Below are 25,322 nucleotides of genomic sequence, written 5' to 3'. Positions count from 1 at the left end.
GTACAAAGGCAGGGAGCTGTGGCAGGAAGCACACAAGTAAGTGGTAATACAGGGCCAACAGCGGCTGCCACTCCCGACTACCCGGAACCTCTTGCTTGGGACTGGTAGTAGGTCGTGAAAATGCCGTTAAGAGAAACAGGAAATTTGTTAGGGACGTGGTGGTAGTTGACACATTGGTCAAGGAAAGCTAAAGGAAGTGACATTTATGCTCAAAACTGAAAATGAAGAATTTACTTTGAGAAGGGTTGGGGAAGAACCTTCCAGTTACAGGGAAGAGCAAAAAGTCACAAGCCAAGAAAAAGCTGTCAAAAGCTGAGAGTGAGGTGGGAGTGTTTTCAGATGAAGTTAGAGGACTAGAAGGAGGTCAAATTTTCAAGTCTTTTAGGTTGTAAAAAACTGGTTAAAGTTTAACGGAAAGCTACTAAAGGGCTTTAAGCAGGGTTATTGCATAATCTGAACTACATTAAAAACAAACCAATTATAGACTTTGATACAGAAAATGAATTACCTTTTAGATTTTGAAAAGGATTCAAATGACAAAAGATGACAGAGGAGGCTGTGTCCCCTTGTGTGAGTCATAAATAAATTCTTGTCATAAATTAAAGTCACCCTTAGAAAACCAGACGTGGCCTCTCCTTTTCATTACTATCCTCTGTTCTCACAAGAGAAATTTTAAAATTATTTCATTACTCGGTCCTGAAGCTTCAAAAGCTTAATAGTAATTTGTTAAATTCCTGCAAATGAATGCTTGCACAAGGGGGTGATAAATGCATCAAAAAGTACGTTCCTCAAAGTAAGGTTGGTCATTCCCAAGTCCACCCTTTACTTAAATTCCTTTTCATCCTTGGGGCTCAGGTTCCTGTAGCACGCCCTCTCCGAAAGAGGCAAGTTAGGTCGGTACAAACTAGCTGCCCATCTTCGATCTCGCCTCAGGATTTGGAAGCAATTTCTGCAGGATGGTGTTTTAAGCTGGCACCACCCAAAGAATAGGAGGTTCTCCCAGCAGGGTTCTTTCCCATGGGGGCCTCGAGCCTGGCCGGGTGGTAGTGGAGTCTCCATAGAAGACACGGCCCTAAAATTAGTCCAGGCCTACGCCGGTGGAAGGAAGTGAAGCGACACTCCAATATCCTTTCTTGCACACTCTTGAAGATCACCTAGAATGCTTCACAGACAGGACGGTGTAACCCAAGAACCCGCTCACACCCAGAGGACCGCAAGCGTTTGCCAATGCGCCTGCGCCTGGGTCGGCCAGGGGCGGAGCCCGCGTGCTGACGTGTGGGAGCGTGCGTGCGTACGTGACGGGCGGGGCGTAACCGTCGCCGGGCTTCGCACCTCGACAACTGTTGCTGCTGGGTTTTTTTCCTGGGGTTACTGTTGTAAAAAGTCTTCCTTAAAGGCGGAGTGCTGCGCTTTTGGGCTTTCTCTACTGATTTGCGCCACACAGAGCATTTGTGAGCATCTGGTACTGGGGCGAAAATGGTAGCTGGGGGCAGGGAGAAATCAAAACGCCCGTTGGGGTCCCAACCCCTACTACTGATAGATGGACTGGTCCTTGATCTACTTCTCCACACCTGGAAATTCTTTCCTTGGCTTCCCCCAACATCCCCGCTCCAACTTTCTGCAAACTCAAGAGGTAGTTTCTTAGGTGTTAAGTGTGGTTAGGTACATTGGGTAGGTACGACAGTGATTAATTGAGGGAGTTGGACTCCACTGAAATTGCATTATCCCTAGCAGGTTCTCAAAATGTCATCGGTCAAGGAGCAGCTTATTGAGAATCTAATTGAGGATGACAGTAAGTCCCAGCGGAAGATCACCATTGTTGGAGCTGGTGCTGTAGGCATGTCTTGTGCTATTTGTATCTTACTGAAGGTAAGGGATAATAAAGCTATCCTGTGACTGAAAATCAAATAAGCACTTTTAGGTCTTGTAGATGTTGAATTCGGGCTTGCAGGGCTAATCCCTTGACAGCAAATATGTATACTCTTCTCAGATTTTGACACAATTTAAAAAACATTTATTGGGAGTTTACCATGTGTCGGGCATTGATAGACTATTTTAAATTTATTCATAGGATGCACGTTGATGGGATTATTTTCTTGAATATTATAACATTTTCTGTTGAAATGATCCATGAATTGCCTTCCTTGAAGTGTAATGGGTAAAAATCATGTTTCCCGATGGCTTATACTTTAAAAATTTTTAAAATTGTGTAAGTATTACATCCTCATTGTAAAACAAAAAATACCAAATTTAATAAAATAAAAATGGAAGTTCTTTAATTTTCCTTTCTATTTCCAGAGCATCTTTTCATGTGCTTATTGGCCATTTGTAAATCTTTGAAGAAATGTCTATTAAATCGTTTGCCCATTTTTAAATCAGGTTATTCGTCATTGTTCAGTTGTAGAAGTTCTTTTTATATTCTAGATATTAACCGTTTCCCAGATACATGAGTTTCAAATATGTTCTCCCATTCAATGGGTTTCCTTTTTCTGTGTTGATTGTGTCCTTTGATTCACGGATGTTTTTTATTTTAATGTAGTTCAATTTATCATTTTTACTTGTGTTGCCTGTGCTTTGGTGTCATAGCAAAAAAATCATTGCCAAATCCAATGTCATGAAGCTTTTCCTCTATGTTTTCTTATAAGAGTTTTATAATTGTAGGTCTTACATTTAGATCTTTGATCTATTTTGAGTTAACTTTGTATACGGTGTAAGGTAAACGGTCCAACTTCATTCTTTTTTGTGTAACTATACCATTTATTGAAAAGACTGTACTTTCCCCATTGAATGGGCCTGACACCCTTGTCAAAAACCATTTGACCATAAACATGAGAGTTTATTTCTAGGCTCTCTTTTCTGTTCCATTGCTGTATCTGTCTGTCTTTGTTCCATTACCACACTGTTTTGATCACTGTAGCTTTGTTTTGAAATTGGGAAGCATGAAACCTCTTAAGTTTGTTATTTTTCAAGATTATTTTGGCTATTCAGAGTCCCTTGAGATTCCATGTACATTTCAGAATGTACTCTTGTATTTCTTTTAAAAAAATGCCATTGGGATTTTGATAAGGGTTGCATTACATCTGTAGATCACTTTGGGTAGTATTAACATTTTAACAATAGTAAGTCTTCCAATCCATGAACTTGGGGTGTCTTTCCATGTATTTGTGTCTTCTTTCATTTGTTTCAGCAACGTTTGGTAGTTTTCAGTGTACAAGGCTTTTGCTTCTCTAAATATTTTAAAGGTATTATTTAATCTTTATAACAGCCTTAGGTGGTAGGTACTGTTATCTCCATTTATAAATGAGAATATTGAAGCACGGATGTTAAGTACCTTGCCCATGGTCAAATGGTTGGTAAATTAAGGGGCCAGAATTCAAACCTTGGCAATCTGGACACAGATCCTGTGCTCTTAAAGATTTTACTATATTATTTAGACAATTTTTGGAAACCTGCAAAGGAAGATGACAAGAAGCAAAGCCAGTTGGTCACTCTAGGCATATTCAAAAACTGCCATTTTTATCTATTAAAAATATAACTATCCTTTGATTATAAAATAGCCATACAAAATTTTTTTCTTATTCTACTAAAACTGAAATAGGAGCATTTTCCAGAACATTTTATTCAGAATTTTCATGTATTTTAGGATTTGGCTGATGAACTCGCCCTTGTTGATGTCGCAGAAGACAAATTGAAGGGAGAAATGATGGATCTTCAGCATGGCAGTCTTTTCTTTCATACTCCCAAGATTATCTCTGGAAAAGGTTAATTTTAGTTTTATAAAGTTATTTTCAGAGCTTTAAAAAAAGCAATGAATTTTACCAAACTGATAAATACAGAATTAAAAATAGGACTATTATCATTAGAACATATAGTTTAAAAGGTTAGTTAGTTTTTTTTTTATTTAAAGAACATTTCATTCTCATTGGAGAAAATTTGGTGAATACACAAAAGTATAAAGAAATATTTAAATCTCTTCTAATAGCATATTTCCTTTTTCTCTGTTTTTTTTTTTACATAACTGACATTATATAAATACTTTTTAAACTTACCGTCTGTCTTATAGATTGCCTGAAGGATATGCAAACTTGAATAATTTTTTTAATAATATTGATATATTTATCTGTGCTCTTTAACCTGGTTTTCTTTTTTGTGTTTATAGAGGATCAGGTTTCAAGGTATAGTGTGAGGTTATAGAACAGGAAATGGAGAGCTTGTCTCCATTAGCATTAGTGTCATGTCTTGACCAACTAAGAAGCCTCAGAGAATTAGGAAAAATAATTAGTTTATCATACACTAAAGTGGATAGCGCACTCTGGTAGTTTGATTCAACAGATGTAGTTGTACTAGAAGCTCTTTTATCTAACATGATTAGAACTGAAGGTGGTTACTTAATTTAAATATGCTGTTAGAAAGAACCATCATAAACATTGTATATTGACCTAAAACATGTAAATGTACGTAGATTAGAAGTTCATTTGCTAATTTTCTGATTGTAGGGCAAAGCCTTTTAGTGTGGCTCAGCTGATTGGAGTTTTGCAGTATCCTTTTAAAAGCACAGCAGTAGTGATCATTTGAATTTCTTTAAAATACTACAGTTAATTTAAAGATACTCATGAAGCAATTTGATCACAAAACTCTACTAAATTGTTATGGTTTTCTCTTGCACCTAAAAGGACTTTTAAACAACTTGTTTTTAATATGTCTTTCCAAGGCATTCAACTTAATTTTCATAGAAACAATTATTTTAAAATATTATGAGATATTTGAAATATAAATAGTTTAAGTATAATAAACATCAGTGTATCCAACACCCAGCAAAAGAAGTGAAACATTATCAGTTCAGTTGATACGATCTGGCTATAACATCTGTTCATATCTCAATCCTGAATGTAGTGTTTACTGGGCATTTTTTTTCACACTTATATTTAGTGATTCACATCATATAATAGATATGACTGACCCAAATAACGTTTGGGCATAAACGTTCTTGATATGCAGCACTAATGAGCAGAAGCGCACACACATACTAGGTAGAAGCCCACTAGTTGAGAGTATTCAGCGTGCCTTGCCATCAGTATGGTTTACATCAGTTAATCTACTGAGTTGGTTAAGTGGAGTCAACTTAAAAGAGCTATTACTGTATTAAAATACTTTAAAACCATTCAGCCTTTCATTTCTAGTAATATGGCAGGTGCCATATCTGGATCAATTGTTTTGCTGTAAATGAGAAAAACTCCTGCATAAAATGTGAAAGAAAAAGATATCCTGAAAGAATTCATATGCTCTTAACAAAGTGAGACATTTTCATAACAGTCAGTAGAGAGTTAAGCAGAGCACTGTAGCTAATTTTCACTCGGTAGCAATAGACAAACCTCGTGAATTTCAATTTTGTTTCTCGCTACCTCACAGATCTTAGGAGACTGGAGACAGCCATACTTGGGGTGTTACATAGGAGATAACCCCATAAAGCTGGTCTCCAGTGGATTATACCAGGGATCAGTAAACTTTTTCTAGAAAGGGTCAGATAGTTAATATTTTAGGCTTTGTGGGCAATGTGGTCACTGTCAGAACTCCTCAGCTCTGCTGGTGTAGACTGAAAGCAGCCATCGACATTACTTAAGTAAGTGAATGTGTACTTAAGTAAGACTTTATTTACAAAAATAGTGGACGAGATTTGGCCTGCTGGCCTTAGTTTGCCAATTCCTTAATGTAAAGATGATCTAGAAATGATTTCCTTCCTACCTTTGGGGACTGCAAGTAAAATTGAGTGTCTCAGATGCTTAGTAAAGGAGGGAAATGGTTGCTAAGGATTTCGAGCTATAAGCTCTAAATAAGCTTATTTGAATTCCGAAAAATCTCAAGCAGTCTTAAAACTTAAGATGACTCTTTTGAGGAAACCCACTTTATTTCAGACCTCATAGAACTTCCACAAACAAAATTCCAGTGAAAATGAACATCTCACAGTAGGAATAATTAAATCTGTAAGAAAATACATGAGCAAGAACCAGCAGACATAACAGAGAAGGCCACCATAGATTTCAAATATTGAAATTATCAAACACAAATTATAAATTAACTCTGGTTATTCTATTTAAAGAAATAAAGGACGAACTTGAAAATATCAGTAGGAGACAGTAAACTATAAAAAAAAACAGACTTTTAAAATAACCAAATATGGGCCGGCCCAGTGGCTCAGGCGGTTAGAGCTCCATGCTCCTAACGCCGAAGGCTGCCGGTTGGATTCCCACATGGGCCAGTGGGCTCTCAACCACAAGGTTGCCAGTGTAATTCCTTGAGTCCTGCAAGGGATGGTGGGCTGTACCCCCTGCAACTTAGATTGAACACGGGCACCTGGAGCTGAGCTGCCTCCCGAATGGCTCAGTTGGTTGGAGCGCGTCCTCTCAACCACAAGATTGCCAGTTCAATTCCTCGACTCCCGTAAGGGATTGTGGGCTGTGCCCCCTGCAACTAGCAATGGCAACTGGACCTGGAGCTGAGCTGCGCCCTCCACAACTAAGACTGAAAGGACAACAACTTGAAGCTGAATGGCACCCTCCACAACTAAGATTGAAAGAACAACAACTTGACTTGGAAAAAAAAAAAAAGTCCTGGAAGTACACACTCTTCCCCAATAAAGTCCTGTTCCCCTTCCCCAATAAAATCTTTAAAAAAAAAATAACCAAATATAACATACAAATATGTAAGAGAATGAACTAAAACTCAATTAATGGATTTACTAATAGAGCAAACACATTTAAAGAGAGAAGTGGTGAGTCTAAGGCAATTACCCAGAAAATAGCAAGAAGTGGAAAATAGGACAGGTTAAGAATCTTGGAGGGTAGAGTGCTAAAGTGTAATGTACATCTAATTAGAAAAGTGAATGGGGCAGAGGGTTATGATTGGGCATTTTTGAGAATTGATGAAAAACATCAACCAACAGATTCAAGCCAAACATAGAAGGTGCTAAGATATTTATGAAAGAAAGGGAGGAGGATGAGATCAGAACCTGTTATAATGGATCTTATGATCAAATTAGGGGTATAAATATGACATAACCATGGGAAGAGAACATCAGGCACTATATGTAAGGACTGTTTGAGAATTATAGGCAGTAATTCAGTAATGCTTTAAAAATTCAGTAAAGAGAATAGTATTTGGGCATAATAATATTTCAAATAATTTGAACTGTGGAGAGGTGACTCTGGAGAAGTTACAAGGGTTTTTGTCCATTTATCCTCTAATATCCAGAATATTATATGAAAAGTCTGTTCATCTCCAAATGCCAGACATGAAGGTATATGAGCACTTTAATAACAAGGTCATACAATAGACTTTTAAAGAATTAAGGCACGATGATTATGGCAGTCTTGATATAAAGATTGTCTTTTGTTTTCCTTTTAGATTACAGTGTATCTGCAAACTCCAAATTAATTATTATCACAGCAGGTGCACGGCAGCAGAAAGGGGAAACTCGTCTTTCCCTGGTTCAACGTAATGTGAATATCATGAAATCAATCATTCCTGCCCTAGTCCATCATAGTCCTGACTGTAAGATGATGATTGTTTCAAATCCAGGTGAGTCTTTTTCTTCCCTTTAACTGCATAAGGGATGGTCTTTCCATAGCATTCCTTTAAAAAAAAACACAACTTAATTGAGGTAACATTTATGTACAATAAACTGCATGCATTCAAAGTATACAATATGAAGTAAAGTTTTTTCCAGCTTTATTGAAATAGAATTGCCACATGTAAGCTTAAGGTGTACACTGACGTATTACAAAATGATTACCACAGTAGAGTTAGTTAACACCTCTGTCACCTCATAGAGTCATCCCTTGGTATTCTTGGAGGATTGGTTCCAGGACCCCCATGGATACCAAAATTCTCGGATGGTCAAGTCCGTTATATAAAATAGGGTAGTAGTTGCATATAACCTATATTTGCATATAGTCTACAGTAGGGTATGCATACATGTTACTTCATTTGCGTGGATTCAGCATAGTGCTCAGTATGTGGTAAGCTCAAGTTTTGATTTTTGGAACTTTCTGGATTTTTTTTCTTAAATATTTTTGATATGCGTTCAGTTGATTGAATCCACAGATACAAAACCTTTAGATACAGAAGACCAGCAGTAATTACGATTTCTTTATTGTGGTGAGAACATTTAAAATTTATTCTTTTAGCAACTTTCAGATACATTGTTAACTATAGTCACCAGAAGTGTATATCAGATCCCCAGAACTTAGTCATCTTATATCTGGAATTTTAAGTTTATCCTTTGACTGACATCACCCCCTTATCCCCCCTCCCCTGACAACCACCATTGTACTCTTTTTTTTTTAATTTTATTGGGGACTATTGGGGAGCAGTGTGTTTCTCCAGGGCCCATCAGTTCCAAGTCGTTGTCCTTCAATCTAGTTGTGGAGGGCGCAGCTCAGCTCCAAGTCCAGTCGCCGTTTTTCAGCCTTTAGTTGAAAAAGGCTGAAAAGGTCCCATGACGGAATTGAACTGGCAACCTTGTTGTTGAGAGCTCTTGCTCTAACCAACTGAGCCATCCGGCCACCCCACCATTGTACTCTGTTTCTATGAGTTCAGTTTTTTTAGATTCCATATGTAAGTGACATCCTACAGTATTTGTCTTTCTCTGTCAGACTTATTTCATAGCAAAATGTCTTCAAGGTCCATCCATGTTGTCACAAATGGCAGGATTTCCTTCTTTCTTGTAGCTAAATATTCCATTATGTGTATATATACTCGTATACCCAGAAGCGGGATTACTGGGTAATATGGTAGCTCTATTCTTAATTTTTTTGAGGAACCTCCATACTGTTTTTCATAGTGGCTGCCCCAGTTTACATTCCCACCAACTGTGCACAGGTGTTCCCTTTCCTCCACATCCTCACCAAATACCCCTAAATATTTCATATTTTTGATGTTATTATAAAAGGAGTTGTTATTTACATTTCATTCCAATTGTTTATTGCTAGTGTATAGAAATACTATTGGTTTTTACGTATTGAGCTTGTATTTTGAAACATTGCTAAATTCATGTATTAATTCTAGTAATTCTCTTTAAATTCTTAGGTCTCTACATCATTATGTTATCTGTAAACACAGTTTAACTAGTTTTAATTCTTCCTTTCCAATTTGAATACCTTTTTATTTTCTTGCCTCATTTCACAGGTTAGGACCTCCAGTACAATAGTGAATAGAGGTAGTAATGAGAGACAAATCTGAATCACCCTGGAGGCTCATTTTCTCTCTCCTTTGGTAGCTTATCAAAGCCAGCATGTGGAGAGACAGCAAGGTCTGAAGCTGATGTCAGCATTCCTGGCATGCAAGGTGCTTTCCAGGGCCCTCCGTAGGTAGACCTTGGCTCTGAAAATGCATACTCCTTACCATTGTTCGTGGACCCAGTTACCCTCTAATAAATTTTTTGTTACTTAAGGAAACTAGGGGTTCCCTTCCCCCTCCAAAGCTAACATATAGATATGTAACACAGTGTGGTGGTGGGGCTCATTCTTGTACTGGGAAGAGTTTCAAGAGAACATCCTGCTTGCCAGCCAAGGGAGGCTACTTCGTACTTGGCCATTTGGTATGTAGAAGATCTATGCCTAACCTATGCTGTAGCATAATGAGAATTTAGTGTGCATAGTATGGCGCCCTACTTCTCTGCTTCTAAGATTTTCCCCAATAAACACTACATGATACTCTGGTATTACTAGCATGTGTCCATGATACCCTCACACAAGTGTTGACAGTGACATGCTTGCCTATTTCCTTATCTTATGGGGAAGGCATTCAGTCTTTCATCATTGAGTATGATGTTTAATGTGTGTTTTTCTAGAAATTCCCTTCTCTTCATAATTGTGGAGAGTTTTTAAAATCATGTATGGTTGTTAAATTTTGTCAAATGCTTTTTTCTGCATCTATTGACCCTTTTATCATTGTATAAAGTCTTTGTCTTTAGGAATAATTTTAAAGTCTATTTTTTTATTGTGGCAAAATTACATGATATGAAATGTACCATTTTAACCATTTTAAAGTGTGTAAATTCATTGGCATTAAGTACATTAAGTATATTTTATTTTGTTCAACCAGTACCACTGTGTAGAGCCCAGATTTTTCATTACCCCAAATGGAAACTCTGTACCCGTTAAAAAGTCACTTCCCATTAACTCCTCTCTTCATTCCCTGGCAACCCCCCTTTTTTTGCTGTCTGTGTCTATGGATTTGTCTGTTCTGGATATTTAATATAAATGGGGTTATACAATATTTGTCTCTGGCTTCTTTCACTTAATAATGTTTTCAAGGTTCATCCATATTGCAGCATGCATTAGTACTTCATTCCTTTTTGTGATTGAATAATATTACACCGTATAGATATACCACATTTCATTTACCATTCAGCAGTTGATGGACATTTGAGTTGTTTCTACCTTTTGACTATTGTGGATAATGCTGCTGTGAGCATTCATGTACAAATTTTTGTTTGACCACCTGTTTTCAATTCTTTTGGATTGAAATACTGAGTTATATGGCAATTTTATGTTTGATTAGTGAGTAATTGCCAAACTGTTTTCCATAGTGGCTGTACTATTTTACATTCCCACCAGCAGTCATAATTGTTCCAGTTCTTCCCACCAACACTTGTGTTATTTTCCATATTTTCATTTTAATGATTCTAGTGGATGTGAAGTGACATCTTATTGTGGTTTTAATTTGCATTTCCCTAGTGCTTAATTACATTGCATATCTTTTCAATGCTGTTGGCCATTTGTATATCTTCTTTGGAGAAACGTCTATTCAAGTTCTTTGCTTATTTTTAATTAGTCTGTTTGTCTTTTGGTCATTGAGTAATAAGAGTTCTTTATATATTCTGGGTATAAGACAGTTATCAGATATGTGATTTACAATTATATTCTCCCATTTTGTGGGTTGTCTTTTCACTCTCTTGATAGTGTACTTTGATGCCCAAAATGTTTAATTTTAATGAAGTCCAATTTATCTGTTTTTCCTTGAGTTACTTGTAATTTTGGTGTCATACCTAAGAAAGCATTGCCAAATCCCAGGTCATGAAGATTTACCTTTATGTTTCTAGCTCTCATATTTAGGACTTTGATCCATTTTGAATTAACTTTGTACATGGCACGAGGTCAAGCTTCATTCTTTCGCATGTGGATAGCCATTTGTCCCAACAACATTTGTTGAAGAGATTATTCTTTCCCCAATGAATGGTCTAGCACCCTTGTCTAAAAATCAATTGATCATAGATGAGTGAGTTTATTTCTGGTCCTTCAGTTCTAATCTATTGATTGATATGTCTGTTCTATGCCAGTATCATTCTGTGTTTTTTTTTTTTTTTTTAGATTTTATTGGGGAAGGGGAACAGGACTTCATTGGGGAACAGTGTATACTTCCAGGCCTGTTTTTTTCCAAGTCAAGTTGTTGTCCTTTCAATCTTAGTTGTGGAGGGTGCCATTCAGCATCAAGTTGTTGTCCTTTCAGTCTTAGTTGTGTCGGGCGCAGGTCAGCTCCAGGTCCAGTTGCCGTTGCTAGTTGCAGGAGGCGCAGCCCACCATCCCTTGCGGGAGTTGAACCGGCAACCTTGTGGTTGAGAGGATGCACTCCAACCAACTGAGCCATCCAGGAGCTCAGCGGCAGCTCAGCTCAAGGTGCCGTGTTCAATCTTAGTTGCAGGGGGCAGAGCCCACCATCCCTTGCGGGACTCGAGGAATTGAACTGGCAACCTTGTGGTTGAGAGCCCACGGGCCCATGTGGGAATCGAACTGGCAGCCTTCGGAGTTAGGAGCATGGAGCTCCAACCGCCTGAGCCACCGGGCTGGCCCAGTATCATTCTGTTTTGATTACTGTAGTTATGGAGACAGTTTTGAAATCAGGAAGTATAAGTCCTTCAGCTTTATTCTTCTTTTTAAAGATTGTTTTCACTGTTCAGGTCCCCTTGTGATTTCGAATGCGTCTTAGGACTGGTTTTTCCATTTCTGCAAAAAAAAAAAAAAAAAAAGTCCTTTGGAATTTTGATAAGAATTGAATCAAATCTGTACATCACTTTGGGGAGTATTGCCATATTAACAATTGTAATTTTTCTAATCCATAAACAGGGGATGTGTTTCCATTTCTTTATGTCTTCTTTAAATTTTTTTGGCAATGTTTTGTCGTTTTCAGTGTGCAAGTCTTTTACTTCCTTGGTTAAATTTACTCCTAAGTGTTTTATTATTTTCAATACTATAAATTGAATTTTCTTATTTTCCTTTTTGGATTGTTCATTGATAGTGTATACAAATACAGCTTTTTTAAAATAATACATTTTATTTAACCCAATTTATCCCAAAATTATTCAACATTTAATCAATGTTAAAATTATTAGTGAGATATTTTTTTGAAATACAGTTAATTTTTGAGTGTTGATCTTATATCCTGCAACTTTACTGAATCATTTATTACCTCTAATAGTTTTTGTGTGTGTGTTTGTGAATTCTTTAGGATTTTTCTGTGTATAGGATCATGTTGTCTTCAAATAGAGTTTTACTTCTTCCTTACCAATTTGGATGCCTTTTATTTCTTTTTTTGCCTAATTGCAAGTGACTCACTTTAGATTTAAAGACATAAATAAGTTGTAAAAGTAAAAGGGTGGAAAAAGATATTTCACACACACACAGGAACCAAAATAAAGCTGGAATCACTATGCTGATTATCAGAGAAATTAGTCTTCAACACAAAAATTATTAGAGGCAAAAAATAATAATACATAATGATAAAAGAGTTAATAGGTACATAAACAGCATTCAACAAAATTCAACACCCAATCATGATTTTTAAAAAGAATCTCTCAGTAAACTATGCATAGAAGAAATTTTTTTCAACCTGATAAAAGATATTTAAGAAAAACCCACGGCTAGCATCATACTCAATGGTGAAAGACTGAAAGGTTTCTCCCCCCCAAGATCAGGTAAGACAAAGATGCCAGATTTCACCACTTCTATTCAACATCATTCTGGAAGTTGTAGCCAGAGTCATTGAACAAAGATTTACAGACAAATCATTTAAATCAACTATTTTAAATATGTGTAAAGAGCTAAAGCAAACCATGTACGAAGAAGTAAAGGAAATGTGAGACTGATGTCGTACCAAATAGTGAATATTATTAGTAAGTACATAGATAGAAATTATAAAAAGGAACTAAATGGAAATTCTTACGTTGAAAAGTTAACTGAAATGAAAATTCAGTAGAGGGGTTCAAGAGCAAATTCAGAAGGCAGAAAGAATCAGTGGACTTGAAGATTGGTTAGTTGTTTAATATTTGGGCTTCCTTAGGGATAGTTTCTACTGCTTTGCTTCCATTGTATGGTCCATACTTTCTTGTTTTGTTTCACATCTCATAATTTTTTGTTGAAAACTGGACATTTAAAAAATTATAATATGAAAACTGTAAAAAATCAAATTCTTCCCTCCCAGGGTTTATTTTTGTTGATGCTTGTTGTAGTTGTTTGTTTTGTGACTTTTATGAACTAATTCTGTAAAATCTGTGTTTTTTATTGTGCATGGCCACAGACATCTTTGTTTTCTGTTTGTTTAGTGATCAGCTAGTGATTGAACAGAACTTGCCTTAAATGTTGAACAAAAAAGTATCTCCCAGTCTTTGCTGGAGGGCTCTATGTGCATGTTGGGGAATGCCTTCAACACTCAGCCAGTTTACAACTGTGCCTTACCTTTCATTTCCTGCTTGTACAGCACCTCAAGGTCAGACAGAGCTAGAGCTTAGGATCCTCTCATGCTTTACCCAAGTATGCACACACCTGCATACAGCCCTGGGGATGCATGTGGCCTTATTCTAGGTAGGAGATGCTGATAGTTTAGGTGAAGATGTGGTGATGGAAAGGAAAATGTAGGTGGGGTGGCTGGTTAGCTCAGTTGGTTAGAGCGCGGTGCTCTTAACAACAAGGTTTGCAGGTTCGATCCTCACATGGGCCACTGTGAGCTGTGCCCTCCACAACTAGATTGAAACAACTACTTGACTTGGAGCTGATGGGTCCCGGAAATGCACACTAAAAATAAATAAAAGTTAAAAAAAAAAAAGGAAAATGTAGGCCATCTGAGAGGTAGAATTAACTGACTGATTATTAAATATTCAGATAGGCACATACATTATCTCAAAAGAGAATTTGTTTTAAAATTCTGATAGTGAATAATTTAGCCTTTTAAAACCTACATGAGAGATTATCCATATTTCTTTGCTGATTTGCTTCACTTTGAACTCTGTAATGAATCTGTATTTGACTGTAGAAAATTGATCTATTCAGAAAAGTAAATTGTAAAAGGAAGTAACTATAAATCATTTTCTTACAAGAGATTGTTCTTCCTAGTGGATATTTTGACATATGTGGTCTGGAAGCTAAGTGGTTTACCTGCCACTCGTGTAATTGGAAGTGGTTGTAATCTAGACTCGGCACGTTTCCGTTACCTAATTGGAGAGAAGTTGGGTGTCCATCCCATTAGCTGCCATGGTTGGATAATTGGAGAACATGGTGATTCTAGCGGTAAGTATAAACCTATTATCATTATGTAATCACACTTCTTATCTGTAATGATGCTTATTTTCTTTAAAGTCTATTTTTTTATATTAATATAGCTGTGCAACTTTTGTTTTATTGGTATTTCCCCAGTATATCTATGCTTTTTTTTCCTTTACTTTCAGTCTTTTGCATCATAAAATTGTGCATAGAGCGTATAGCTGTTTTAAAAGTCAATGAGTGTTTCTTTTATCCATTTATTGTTATTTTTAAAATAACGTTATTAAGATATAATTCATATACTATAAAATTCACCCATTTAAAGTGTATAATTCACTGGCTTTTAGTATATTCACAGAGTTGTGCAGTCATCACCACCATCTAATTAAAGAACATTTTCATCACTCCAAAAAGAAACTCCTACTTCTGCACTCACCCCCACCCTAACCCCAAGTAACTGCTACTTTCTGACTCTATAGATTTATTTATTCTAGACTTTCATATAAATAAATTTCTACAATATATAATTTAAACTATTACTTAGACCATACCAACCTTTTTCTTTTCTGAACTTAAACATTTAAGCTCTGCTGCACAATTAGAACTTTATTCTTCTTGTGGTGTTCTTTAATTGTGTCATATGTATAAATCTTATTTCCATAGTGGCAATAAACTGATTGAGAATAGGGACCGTTTGTTCATTCAGTCATTCATTTGTATATTCAAAATATTTAATGAGCCCTTCTCTTTTCTTTATACTACAAAAGTCATAGTATAATAAATACTTTAGATTTGATTTGGACAAATACTTCTTTGATCAGTGCCTTATTTTGACCCTGTTGGCTTCCTGAAAGTCATTAAAGAGAGTTTCCCCAAATATGTTTTAATTTCTCACATTTAGTATTCTATTGTTTTATTTTAAAACAAAGCAGTGTATTCTGATTAGTATTGATTTGAATATATTTAGTATTCTATTTAGTAAGATTTTTGTTTCTTTTCTCTTTTTCTGCTTTTTGTTGGGTTGATTAAACTTTCTTTAATTTCCTCCATTACTTTGGATGATACACTCACTTTGTAAGTGGTTACCTATAAATTTTTAGCATTCATACTTGACTTCAAAGTAATTAGTGTCTTCGGTGGGCAAGACATGGAAATAACCTAAGTGTCCTTCAATTGATGATTGTATAAAGAAAATATGGTACATATATACAATGGAATATTGCTCAGCCATAAGAAAAAAATGAAATATTGTCATTTGCGATGACATGGATGGATCTTGAGAATATCATGCTATGCAAAATAAGTCAGACAGAAAAAGTCAAGAACCATATGTTTAACTCATATGTGGGATATAAAACTGAAAGCAACAAATATACAAGACAGATAAACAAGCAAAAACTCATAGACACAGACAACAGTTCAGTGGTTACCAGAGGGAACGGGGAAGGGAGCGAGGTAGAAAAGGGTAAAGGGGGTCAAGTATATGGTGATGGAAGGAGATTTGACTTTGGATGGGGAACACACAATGCGATATACAGATGATGTGCTATAGAATTGTACACTTGAAACATATATAATTTTAACAAATGTCACCCTAATGAATTTAATTAAAAATAATTAGTGTCTTTTTTCTTCTTTGGAACACAAAGATCTTGGAATGCTTTAAATTTGATCACCCTCTTTCTATCATATATGTAATTATTAACCACTTTTCTGGTTCATCCTATTTTTATATCCCCAAACTAGTTATAATTATTATTATTTGAATACTCAGTAGCTGTTTTTATTTATGAACATGTTTGCTGATTTTATTGCTTGTCTTATTTCCTGTATCTAACTCCTTCAGTTTTTTTCTTCCTGAAGTATATCATTTCAGTGTTGTTTATGTGAAGGTGTTTTAGTTTCACCTCATTCTTAAGTGACTGTTTAACTGGATATGAGATTGATTCCAGATTGACAGTTATTTTATCTTTTTTCAACTATTCTTTTCTTTGTGGATTCTGTTGTTGTACCTTGCTTTAAAATGCCTTGTATACCACATAATTATAAATAAATTCTACTACATGTTTTTCTAACACTTATAATTTTATTTTTTACATTTCCCTTTTTTGTCCATTTGAAACTTATTTTTATATATGGTAATAGGTAGTAACCTAACTTTATAAAAAAATTACTAAACTGGAACAACTGATGCAGTACTAAGAAGAAGCATTCATTCTAAGATATATTTCTTTTTAGTGCCCTTATGGAGTGGGGTGAATGTTGCTGGTGTTACTCTGAAGACTCTAGACCCTAAATTAGGAACTGATTCAGACAGAGAGCAATGGAAAAATATCCACAGACAAGTTGTTGAAAGGTAACAGTACTAATTCAATTTCTTAATGTATTTATAATCAGTCTTAGGAACAAATTTCACAGGCAAAAATATATAGTTGATCTATGCTTTTTGTGATTTAAATAACTCTACCTGCCTGAAAATCCCCGAATTTAGACTTCTATTTTGCAGAGCTTAATTTGGGGAACATTTTTCAAAAAGAAAATGGACTTCACGAGAACTATGTGTTTGAGGGTAATTTAGCAAGTGGTTATGAGCATGGACTTTGGAATCAGGTTGCCCAGGTTTGAAACATGGTTCCACCATTTATTAGAGGTGTGATATTGGGAAGTTATTTATTTAAAAAGCTCAGTTTCCAACTCTTTAAATTGGGGATAACAATGGAGCCTACCTTAGAGGGCTGTTATGAAGAGTGAGTTAATACATGTAAAATGCTTAGAACAGCACCTAGAACTTAAATGTTCATCAAATGGTTTGATGAAAAAAAACATGAAGCTGATGCCGATCGTTAGAAGGTCACTAGGTTTCCTTGTAAATGAAGTGCCTTGACTGCGTGTGCGTCAGCCTTGACAGCACACACGGTGCTCCTTCACGCCTCAGTCAAGTTACATATTAGTAGAAGTTACAGAACTAAAAAGTCACTTTTGGATATTCTAAACTGGAGTGTTAAATTTATAAAAGCTCAAGCGTAGTGTAGTATATTTATGATAACAACTCTGCAGAAATGTGTAAGAAGTAAGGCAGACACTAAAAAGGCCCGCAATATAACAAGGTGATAAAGAGTAAGTTTTTATTTTCTAAATGCCTTTTAGTTAAATATATATATATATACACACACACACACATATGTGTGTGTGTGTGTGTGTGTGTGTGTGTATATATATATATTCTGATTTAAAAGCACATGACCACTTTAACTGGTACAGAGATTGTTTGGGAAGATGAAAAAATTCTGGAGAGGATCGTGGTAATAGTTGTACCACAGTGTTCATGTACTTAATGCCACTGAACTGTATACTTAAAATGGTTAAAATGGCAAATTTTACCACAGTTTTTAAAAAAAGTACACGATACCAATAGTGGTTTGAAGTTCAGACTCAAATTAAAGGGGCATAGTAGGCTTTAACCTAGCATTAAGTTAGTCAAGCTTGATGAATGGATACTGGACAGAAAACACAGTATAGAAATTAGCATTTTCTTTAGGAGGTGTTGCAAACACTCAGGAGTAGCTTTCAGCCCCCATCACTACGTGGGGCACACTCAGTTGCAAGGGAAGAGGGCAGACTACCCCAGCTTAGGCAAGATGTTGCCTTTGTTTCCCAACACTTTTTTTTCAATTACAATTGATATTCAATGTTATATTAATTTCAGGTGTACAGCATAGTGGTGAGACATTTATATAATTTACGAAGTGATGCCCCAAATATGTCTAGTATCCTGGCACCATACATAGTTATTATAGTATTATTGACTATGCTGTACTTTACATCCCCATGCTATTTTGTAACTGCCAATTTGTACTTCTTAATCCCTTCACCTTTTTCACCCATTCCCCCAACCCCCTTCCATCTGGCAACCATCAGTTTGTTCACTGTATCTGTAAGTCTGTTTTGATTGTTTGCTTGTTTTGTTTTTTTATTCCACATATAACTGAAATCATATGGTATTTGTCTTCTCTGTCTGATTTATTTTACTTAGCGTAATACCATCTAGGTCCACCCATGTTGTCACAAATGGTAAGACTTCATTCTTTATTACGGCCAAGTAATATTCCATTGTATACATGTACCACATCTTTATCCAGTCGTCCATTAATGGGCCCTTAGGTTACTTCCATACCTTGGTTATTGTAAATAGTGCTGCAGTGAACAGAGGGATGTATAGATCTTTTTGAATTAGTGTTTTGGATTTCTTTGGATAAATACCCAGAAATGGAATTGCTGGGTCAGTGCTGGGTCATAAGGAAGTTCTATTTTTAATTTTTTGAGGAACCTCCAAACCATTCTCCTTGCACCCGTTTGTAATCCCACCAGTAGTGCTCAAGGGTTCCCTTTTCTCCACATCCTCACCAACACTTGTTGTTTGTTGATTTATTGATGATAGCCAGTCTGACAGGTGTGAGGTGATATCTCATTGTGGGTTTTTTTTTGTTTTTAATTTTTTATTGGTAACAGTGTGTTTTTTCCAGGACCCATCATCTCCAAGTCAAGTCGTTGTCCTTCAATCTAGTTGTGGAGAATGCCGCTCAACTACAAGTCCAGTCACAGTTTTCAATCTAGTTGCAGGGGGTGCAGCCGACCATCCCATGTGGGAAATGAACCGGCAACCTTGTTGTTAAGAGCTCACACACTAACCAACTGAGCCATCTAGCTGCCCCTCATTGTGGTTATAATTTGCATTTCTCTGATGATTAGTGATATTTCCCAATACTTTTTTTTTTCAGTCTCAATATGGCCTCTTCATTATATCCTCTCCCAACACTTTGTAATACCGTTCTCGTCACATAGCCTTCAGGATCTGTGTGCTTGCTTCCAGTCTTCTAGTCCTGGTGCAGTGCACAAATCAAGGGTTAACATAATGTACAATGCTGATAACCTAGTTCTCTTATGGTTAATATTCAACCTTTATCTTAACTAATTTATGTATTTTTTTTCCAATTTTTTATTATGATAGAATACACATAACAAAATTTACCATCTTTAACCATTTTTAAGTGTGTGGTTGAATGGTATTCAAATCATTCATAATGTTGTGTAACCATCCTCACCATCCATTTTGTATCTCTTTCATCTTGTAAAACTGAAACTCTGTACCCATAAAACAGTCTCATTCTCCCGCCCTGGCAACCTTCATTCTGTTCTCTGTCTGTAGGATTTTGACTACTCTAAGTCTCTTATATAAGTGGAATCATACAGTATTTGTGTTTTTGTGACTGGCTTATTTCACTTAGCTGATTCTTTCTTCTGCCTACTCAAATCTGCCTTTGAAGGCCTCTGGTAAGTTTTTCATTTCAGTTACAGTCATGTGCTGCTTAAGGATGAGACTACATTCTGAGAAATGCATCCTTAGGTGATTTTTGTCATTGTGAGATCATAGAGTGTATTCATACAAACGTAGGTGATATAGCCTACTATTACTTAGGCTATATCAATAGCCAGTTGCCTCCAAGCTACAAGCCTGTACAGCATGGTACTATACAAATGAACATGAGATTAAATCAAGCACAAGAGAAAATGATGCAATCAAGAGACGTGAATATAAGATGTATGAGGCACTGCTGGCATCACATGGCATATTGTTTTACAGCAAACTTTTTTTTTTAAATAAGTAGAAAGAGTACACTCTAAAATGATAAAAAGTATAGTAAATACGTAAACTAGTAACATAGTCGTTTATTATCATTATCAATTTTTATGTACTAAACATAATTGTATGTGCTACACTGTTTTACAACTGCATATGCTGAGGTGGTCCGTTTACATATCAGTCTTATCTTTTGCAACCAAGTGTGTCCCAGCGTCTTGAAACTGCATAGGTGGTTGCAGGACCACTGGATACAAATAATGATGCTGTACATTTTGTGTTTCCTGGATCCTTTTCTCAAAACTAAATAAACTCAGTGCTATGTTAAAACCTCTTTGTCCTTTGAGTTTGACTGTCAGTCCAATCCTGAGATCTTTGTTGGTGGCAGTGCAAAAATATAATACATATTTATTATAGAAAACAAAATTCAAGAAAGCATAAAGAAGATAATATCACCCATTAGCCTGTCACTCAAAAATAGTATTAATAACTTGGTGGATTGATGCAGTTCTAAAGTTCCTATAAAAATGTATTATGTTTTTTTATAAGACTGAGATAAGAAATTGCACCTATAGGACTGTGCTATTTCCTTTGAAAATGTATCATGAACATTTTCCTGTATTTCCATATATTATTGACTTAATGATATATTCTTAGGAAAAAATATGTGCACATGGCTTAAATTATATACATTGCACCCTAGTAACAATTTTAAGTGGTTAGCAAGATGTATATACTAACTTTAAAGGTGATCAGATTCTATGTTTGGATATTTAAGCAACAATACAAAAAGTTTAAAACTAGTTTCATCTTGAGTGTTGCATATGCCCTAGTATTCTACCTTTATTATAAAAGAAGGATGATTTATTACTTAAAGTGAATAATGAAGTTCATGAGAGTAGTATAGAAACCTGTTTTACCTATTCATAATTTCTAGAAGAAATCTCTGAGAAAATTTTAATAGAGTGGTATTGACATGTAGGTTGTTTCAAAATGAATGATTGAAAAATACTGTTTTCTCTAAGTTGACTTCTCATTCATTTGATTGTCTTACTTTCTACAACTGCAGTGCCTATGAGGTTATCAAGATGAAGGGCTATACTTCTTGGGCTGTTGGCTTATCTGTGACAGATCTGGTAGGATCAATTTTGAAAAATCTTAGGAAAGTGCATCCAGTTTCCACTCTGGTTAAGGTAGGCTTAAATTGAATCTTCATTTATCATCTTTCCCTTAGTATTTGCTGAGTCCTTACTATGCACCAGGCATTAGGCAAATTAGTGAGGGTATAATGGGGAACAAAATAGACAGACCCTGACCCCCTAGAATTTAGTGAAAGAAATGGACTTAATAAGACTATTACAAAAGAAAATATATAATAAATTATAAGTGCTGTGATGAAAAACTAAAAAGTGCTAAGAGTATACAAGAAGAGAATTTACTCTGGGAAGAAGGCGGCATGGGTGGTGGGTAGCGAAGTCTTCCCAAGGAAGTAAAGGGTGACCTAATCTGAGTAATGAGTAGGAGTGAATTTGAAAGGTTGGACTAACATTCCAAGCAGAAGGATCTGAGGTAGATACAAGTAGAGAACACTTGAGGATCTGAAAAAAAGGTTAGCTGTTGCAAGGCAGAGAGCAAAGGGAAGTTCATGGTGAAGCTGGAGAAGCAAGCAGGTCAAAGCACCGAAAGCAAGAGTGTAGGCTGAGGGGATGGCGGCAGGGGATGGCGGTCAGCACAAAGGGACAGGCCAAGCCAGGCCGAGGGGCCCAGGGGCCTTGTTTCCAACCTACCCAGCAGCCCCCAAATGGCATGATGGAATGGACAGGCATGCTTCAGTTCTAGTCTGAGGAGCCCATTTGAGAAGGAAGAGAGACAGAGAAAGTAGAGGGAAACCAATTACCAAAACAGTGGCAGGGAAGCAGAGGGCTTTCTTCCCCTGCCACAGTGGCCTTGTTCCTGATGCCACCCAACCCCTGGAAGCTCATGTTAAAGCTTCAAAAGTTACACAGAGGTGGCAACAGAATGACCAAGGACAGGTAAAGGAAGGGAAGGTGAAATTAACTGGAGCTGGAGCCTGGCTGGGAGTGGAATGTGGGCTGACAGTCTGGTGCAGCAGTGGCTTTCCATGGCGAGGCGCAGACCAGGTTAGAGTGAGGAAGGAAGACATGAGACTGGTGTAATGGAGCTCAAAGTGGCTCCAAAATGAGGGAGCTGGACTTCCGTGGGGGAGGTGGCCAGCGTCCTTCTGTGGGTGACTAGGGAGCGAGACAGAAACAAGGGGTACATCTGAGCTCCTCAGGAGAGCCCCAGAAATGGTGAGAGGAGAGGGAAGCTGGGCTGAGTAATGCCTGTGGGCTGGGAGCTATCATGGGAGCTGGGAGTCACCCCTCCAGAGTCAAGGGGCCTCTCCATTCCATGAACGCTAGTTCCAGGTAACTTTATAATCAGACCGGGAGGAAGAACAAGACCTTCCCATCGCCTCCTCCAACCCGAGACTCAACCACAAGGCATGGGGAAGGAAAGACCCACGAGTGGTGAGAGGGGGAGGCCTGAGGAGTGCACTGGGGACAGTAGGAGGAGGCAGAGGCTTGTGTCTGGGCACATAGGCAGTATGTGGTGGCCCAGGTTTTCATAGGCTCTGGCAGCTGCTGCTGAGGCCCTCGATTCAGCTGTGGGAGTGGAGGGAACATGAGAGCTGTTGGCTGGCAGTTCAGTGGGCCTGTCTATCATGGGAGGTCCAGGCTAGAAGTCAGGTGGGGGTGGTGGACAGAAGTCGCCAGGAAGGCAGGGGTGCATTCCATTGGCAACTGGTGGGGGCCTTCCTGGGCGTGAGAGAAAACCCATACCCATAGCAGGCCTCACCTTTGGGGGCTTGATGTTGTCCAAACTCAGTGGTGCCCTCTGACGTAAAGGTCAACTTATATCAAGCACAGCCTTTCCAGCCACTTCCTGCTTCAGACGTCACTGTTACCTCGATGTATTTAAACACGGACTGCTTGACTTCACAGTTCTTCATCATAAAATGATATGAAGAACTGCATGGCTTCCTTTCCCTTGGACAGGAGGATGGCCCAGTAAGGGTAAAGTAGACAGTGCTTTTCTTGGGCCCTTTGACACTTGTGGCACGTTATTCGTGTCATGGAACACAAGTTCCACGTGGTCCTAGGACACTCCATGCTCTTGGTATTGTTGACGATCACTCCACCACTTTGCGAGCGATTCATTCGTACTCCATAGCCTCCCAGGATACTCTTGTTCCGAAGCTCTCTTGCATAGCTGCGTTTCCATATCAGGTTACTAAATAATAACCTAATTTTGCCTTTTAGGGTTTATATGGAATAAAAGAAGAAATCTTTCTCAGTATCCCTTGTATCTTGGGGCAAAATGGTGTCTCAGATATTGTGAAAGTTCATTTGAATAATGAGGAGAAGGCCCTTTTTATGAAGAGTGCTGACACACTTTGGAATGTCCAAAAAGACCTGGTATTTTAAAGTCTTCTAATGTTCCACTGTTTTATAGAACAGAAGATAACAGACTGTATATTTTACATTTTGAAAGCATTTTAATCTGATCTGTAAAAAAATAAAGAAAACATTGAAGACCTATAGTGTAACTCCAGTCTCTCAAGGCTAGAAAAAGGAAATAGTAAAGACATTTCTCCTCTTTATGAATCTCTTATAGCTCTATTCTAATGATACCCAACTTGTACAGATATGTTACACTTCTGAGGGATGTCATATATATAAGAGCTGCCTTCAGGTTTAGTAGAATATGTATAACAATCCATTGTAATATAGAACTTATGATTCTTCTCATAAAACAACAAGCAGTTTTTCTAGTATTGACATTTCATCTTGTGATTTCTTTAGGGCACCAACACATTCACTTTATATTGCTTCATTAGCTTTGTATGTCTATGTGTAATCTTTATCAAGTACTTATTTTTAAGACCATGTTATATCAGAAGGAAAACAAATATAACTAAATAGTATAAAATTTTTTAATGAAATGTCTTCAACCTTGCAAGTATTATACCAATTCATATAAATTCAAATTGTTGATTTGGTGTCTCTGTTGAAATATACACAGGGAACTTAGACCATATTCTAGGTAATTTGTTCAGCAAACTACTATATTCTTGCTGTATTGTGATTATGAGGTCAATATGACATGATTTCTGCCCTCAAGTATTTCACAGTGAGTATTTAGAGTACATCAACTAATTAATGTTTTTTTTAAGTTTTTATTTTTTATTATTGGGGAATATTGGGGAACAGTGTGTTTCTCCAGGGCCCATCAGCTCCAAGTCGTTGTCCTTCAATCTAGTTGTAGAGGGTGCAGCTCAGCTCCAAGTCCCGTCTCCGTTTTCAATCTTAGTTGCAGGGGGCACAGCCCCCATCCCATGTGGGAATTGAACCGTCAACCTTATTGTTGAGAGCTCGCGCTCTAACCAACTGAGCCATGCGGCCGGCCGCCCCTCCGGAAGCTCAGCAGCAGCTCATTGTCTTCAATCTAGTTGTGGAGGGTGCAGCTCACTGGTCCATGTGAGAATCAAACTGGCAACCCTGTTGTTCAGGGCTTGCGCTCTAACCAACTGAGCTATCTAACCAACTAATTGATTATTATTATTATTTTTAAAGACGTTAACCTTGTTTTTTTTTTTAAAGATTTTATTGGGGAAGGGGAACAGGACTTTACTGGGGAACTGTGTGTGCTTCCAGGATTTTTTTTCCAAGTCAAGTTGTTGTCCTTTCAATCTTTGTTTTGGAGGGCCCAGCTCAGCTTCAGGTCCAGTTGCCGTTGTTAGTTGTAGGGGGCGTAGCCCACCGTCCCTTGCGGGAGTCAAACCGGCAACCTTGTGGTTGAGAGGATGCGCTCCAACCAGCTGAGCCATCGGGAGCTCAGCGGCAGCTCAGCTCAAGGTGCTGAGTTCAATCTTAGTTGCAGGGGGCGCAGCCCACCATCCCTTGTGGGAGTCGAAGAGTTGAACCAGCAATCTTGTGGTTGAGAGCTCACGCTCCAAACAACTGAGCCATCCGGGTGTTCAGCGGCAGCTCAGCTCAAGGTGCCGTGTTCAATTTTAGTTGCAGGGGGCGGAGCCCACCATTCCTTGCAGACGACCAGGAGTGGAACCCGTAACCTTGTGGTTGAGAGCC

At 37.5% G+C, this 25,322-nt stretch overlaps 1 protein-coding gene across 2 annotated transcripts; it reads left to right on the top strand.

Annotated features, from left to right (window-relative positions):
• LOC117030373 (L-lactate dehydrogenase C chain) lies at window positions 1-23,770 on the top strand. 2 transcript variants are annotated; one of them, XM_033120411.1, is made up of 8 exons: window positions 1-36; window positions 1,735-1,869; window positions 3,644-3,761; window positions 7,402-7,575; window positions 14,385-14,558; window positions 16,770-16,887; window positions 21,239-21,362; window positions 23,493-23,770. In XM_033120411.1, exons 2-8 carry the CDS (start codon window positions 1,744-1,746, stop codon window positions 23,655-23,657), a joined length of 999 nt encoding a protein of 332 aa, XP_032976302.1. In that variant the 5' UTR covers window positions 1-36; window positions 1,735-1,743; the 3' UTR covers window positions 23,658-23,770. The 2 variants fall into 2 exon arrangements, with proteins under 2 accessions (XP_032976302.1, XP_032976303.1); XM_033120412.1 differs by lacking the exons at window positions 1-36; window positions 21,239-21,362; window positions 23,493-23,770 and adding exons at window positions 1,311-1,451; window positions 18,565-18,602; window positions 19,055-20,147.
• Window positions 23,771-25,322: the final 1,552 nt, after the last annotated feature.

This window comes from Rhinolophus ferrumequinum, chromosome 11 (genome assembly GCF_004115265.2).
Source record: "Rhinolophus ferrumequinum isolate MPI-CBG mRhiFer1 chromosome 11, mRhiFer1_v1.p, whole genome shotgun sequence".
Lineage (NCBI taxonomy): Eukaryota > Metazoa > Chordata > Mammalia > Chiroptera > Rhinolophidae > Rhinolophus > Rhinolophus ferrumequinum.
This window is presented reverse-complemented; position numbering and strand designations above follow the sequence as displayed.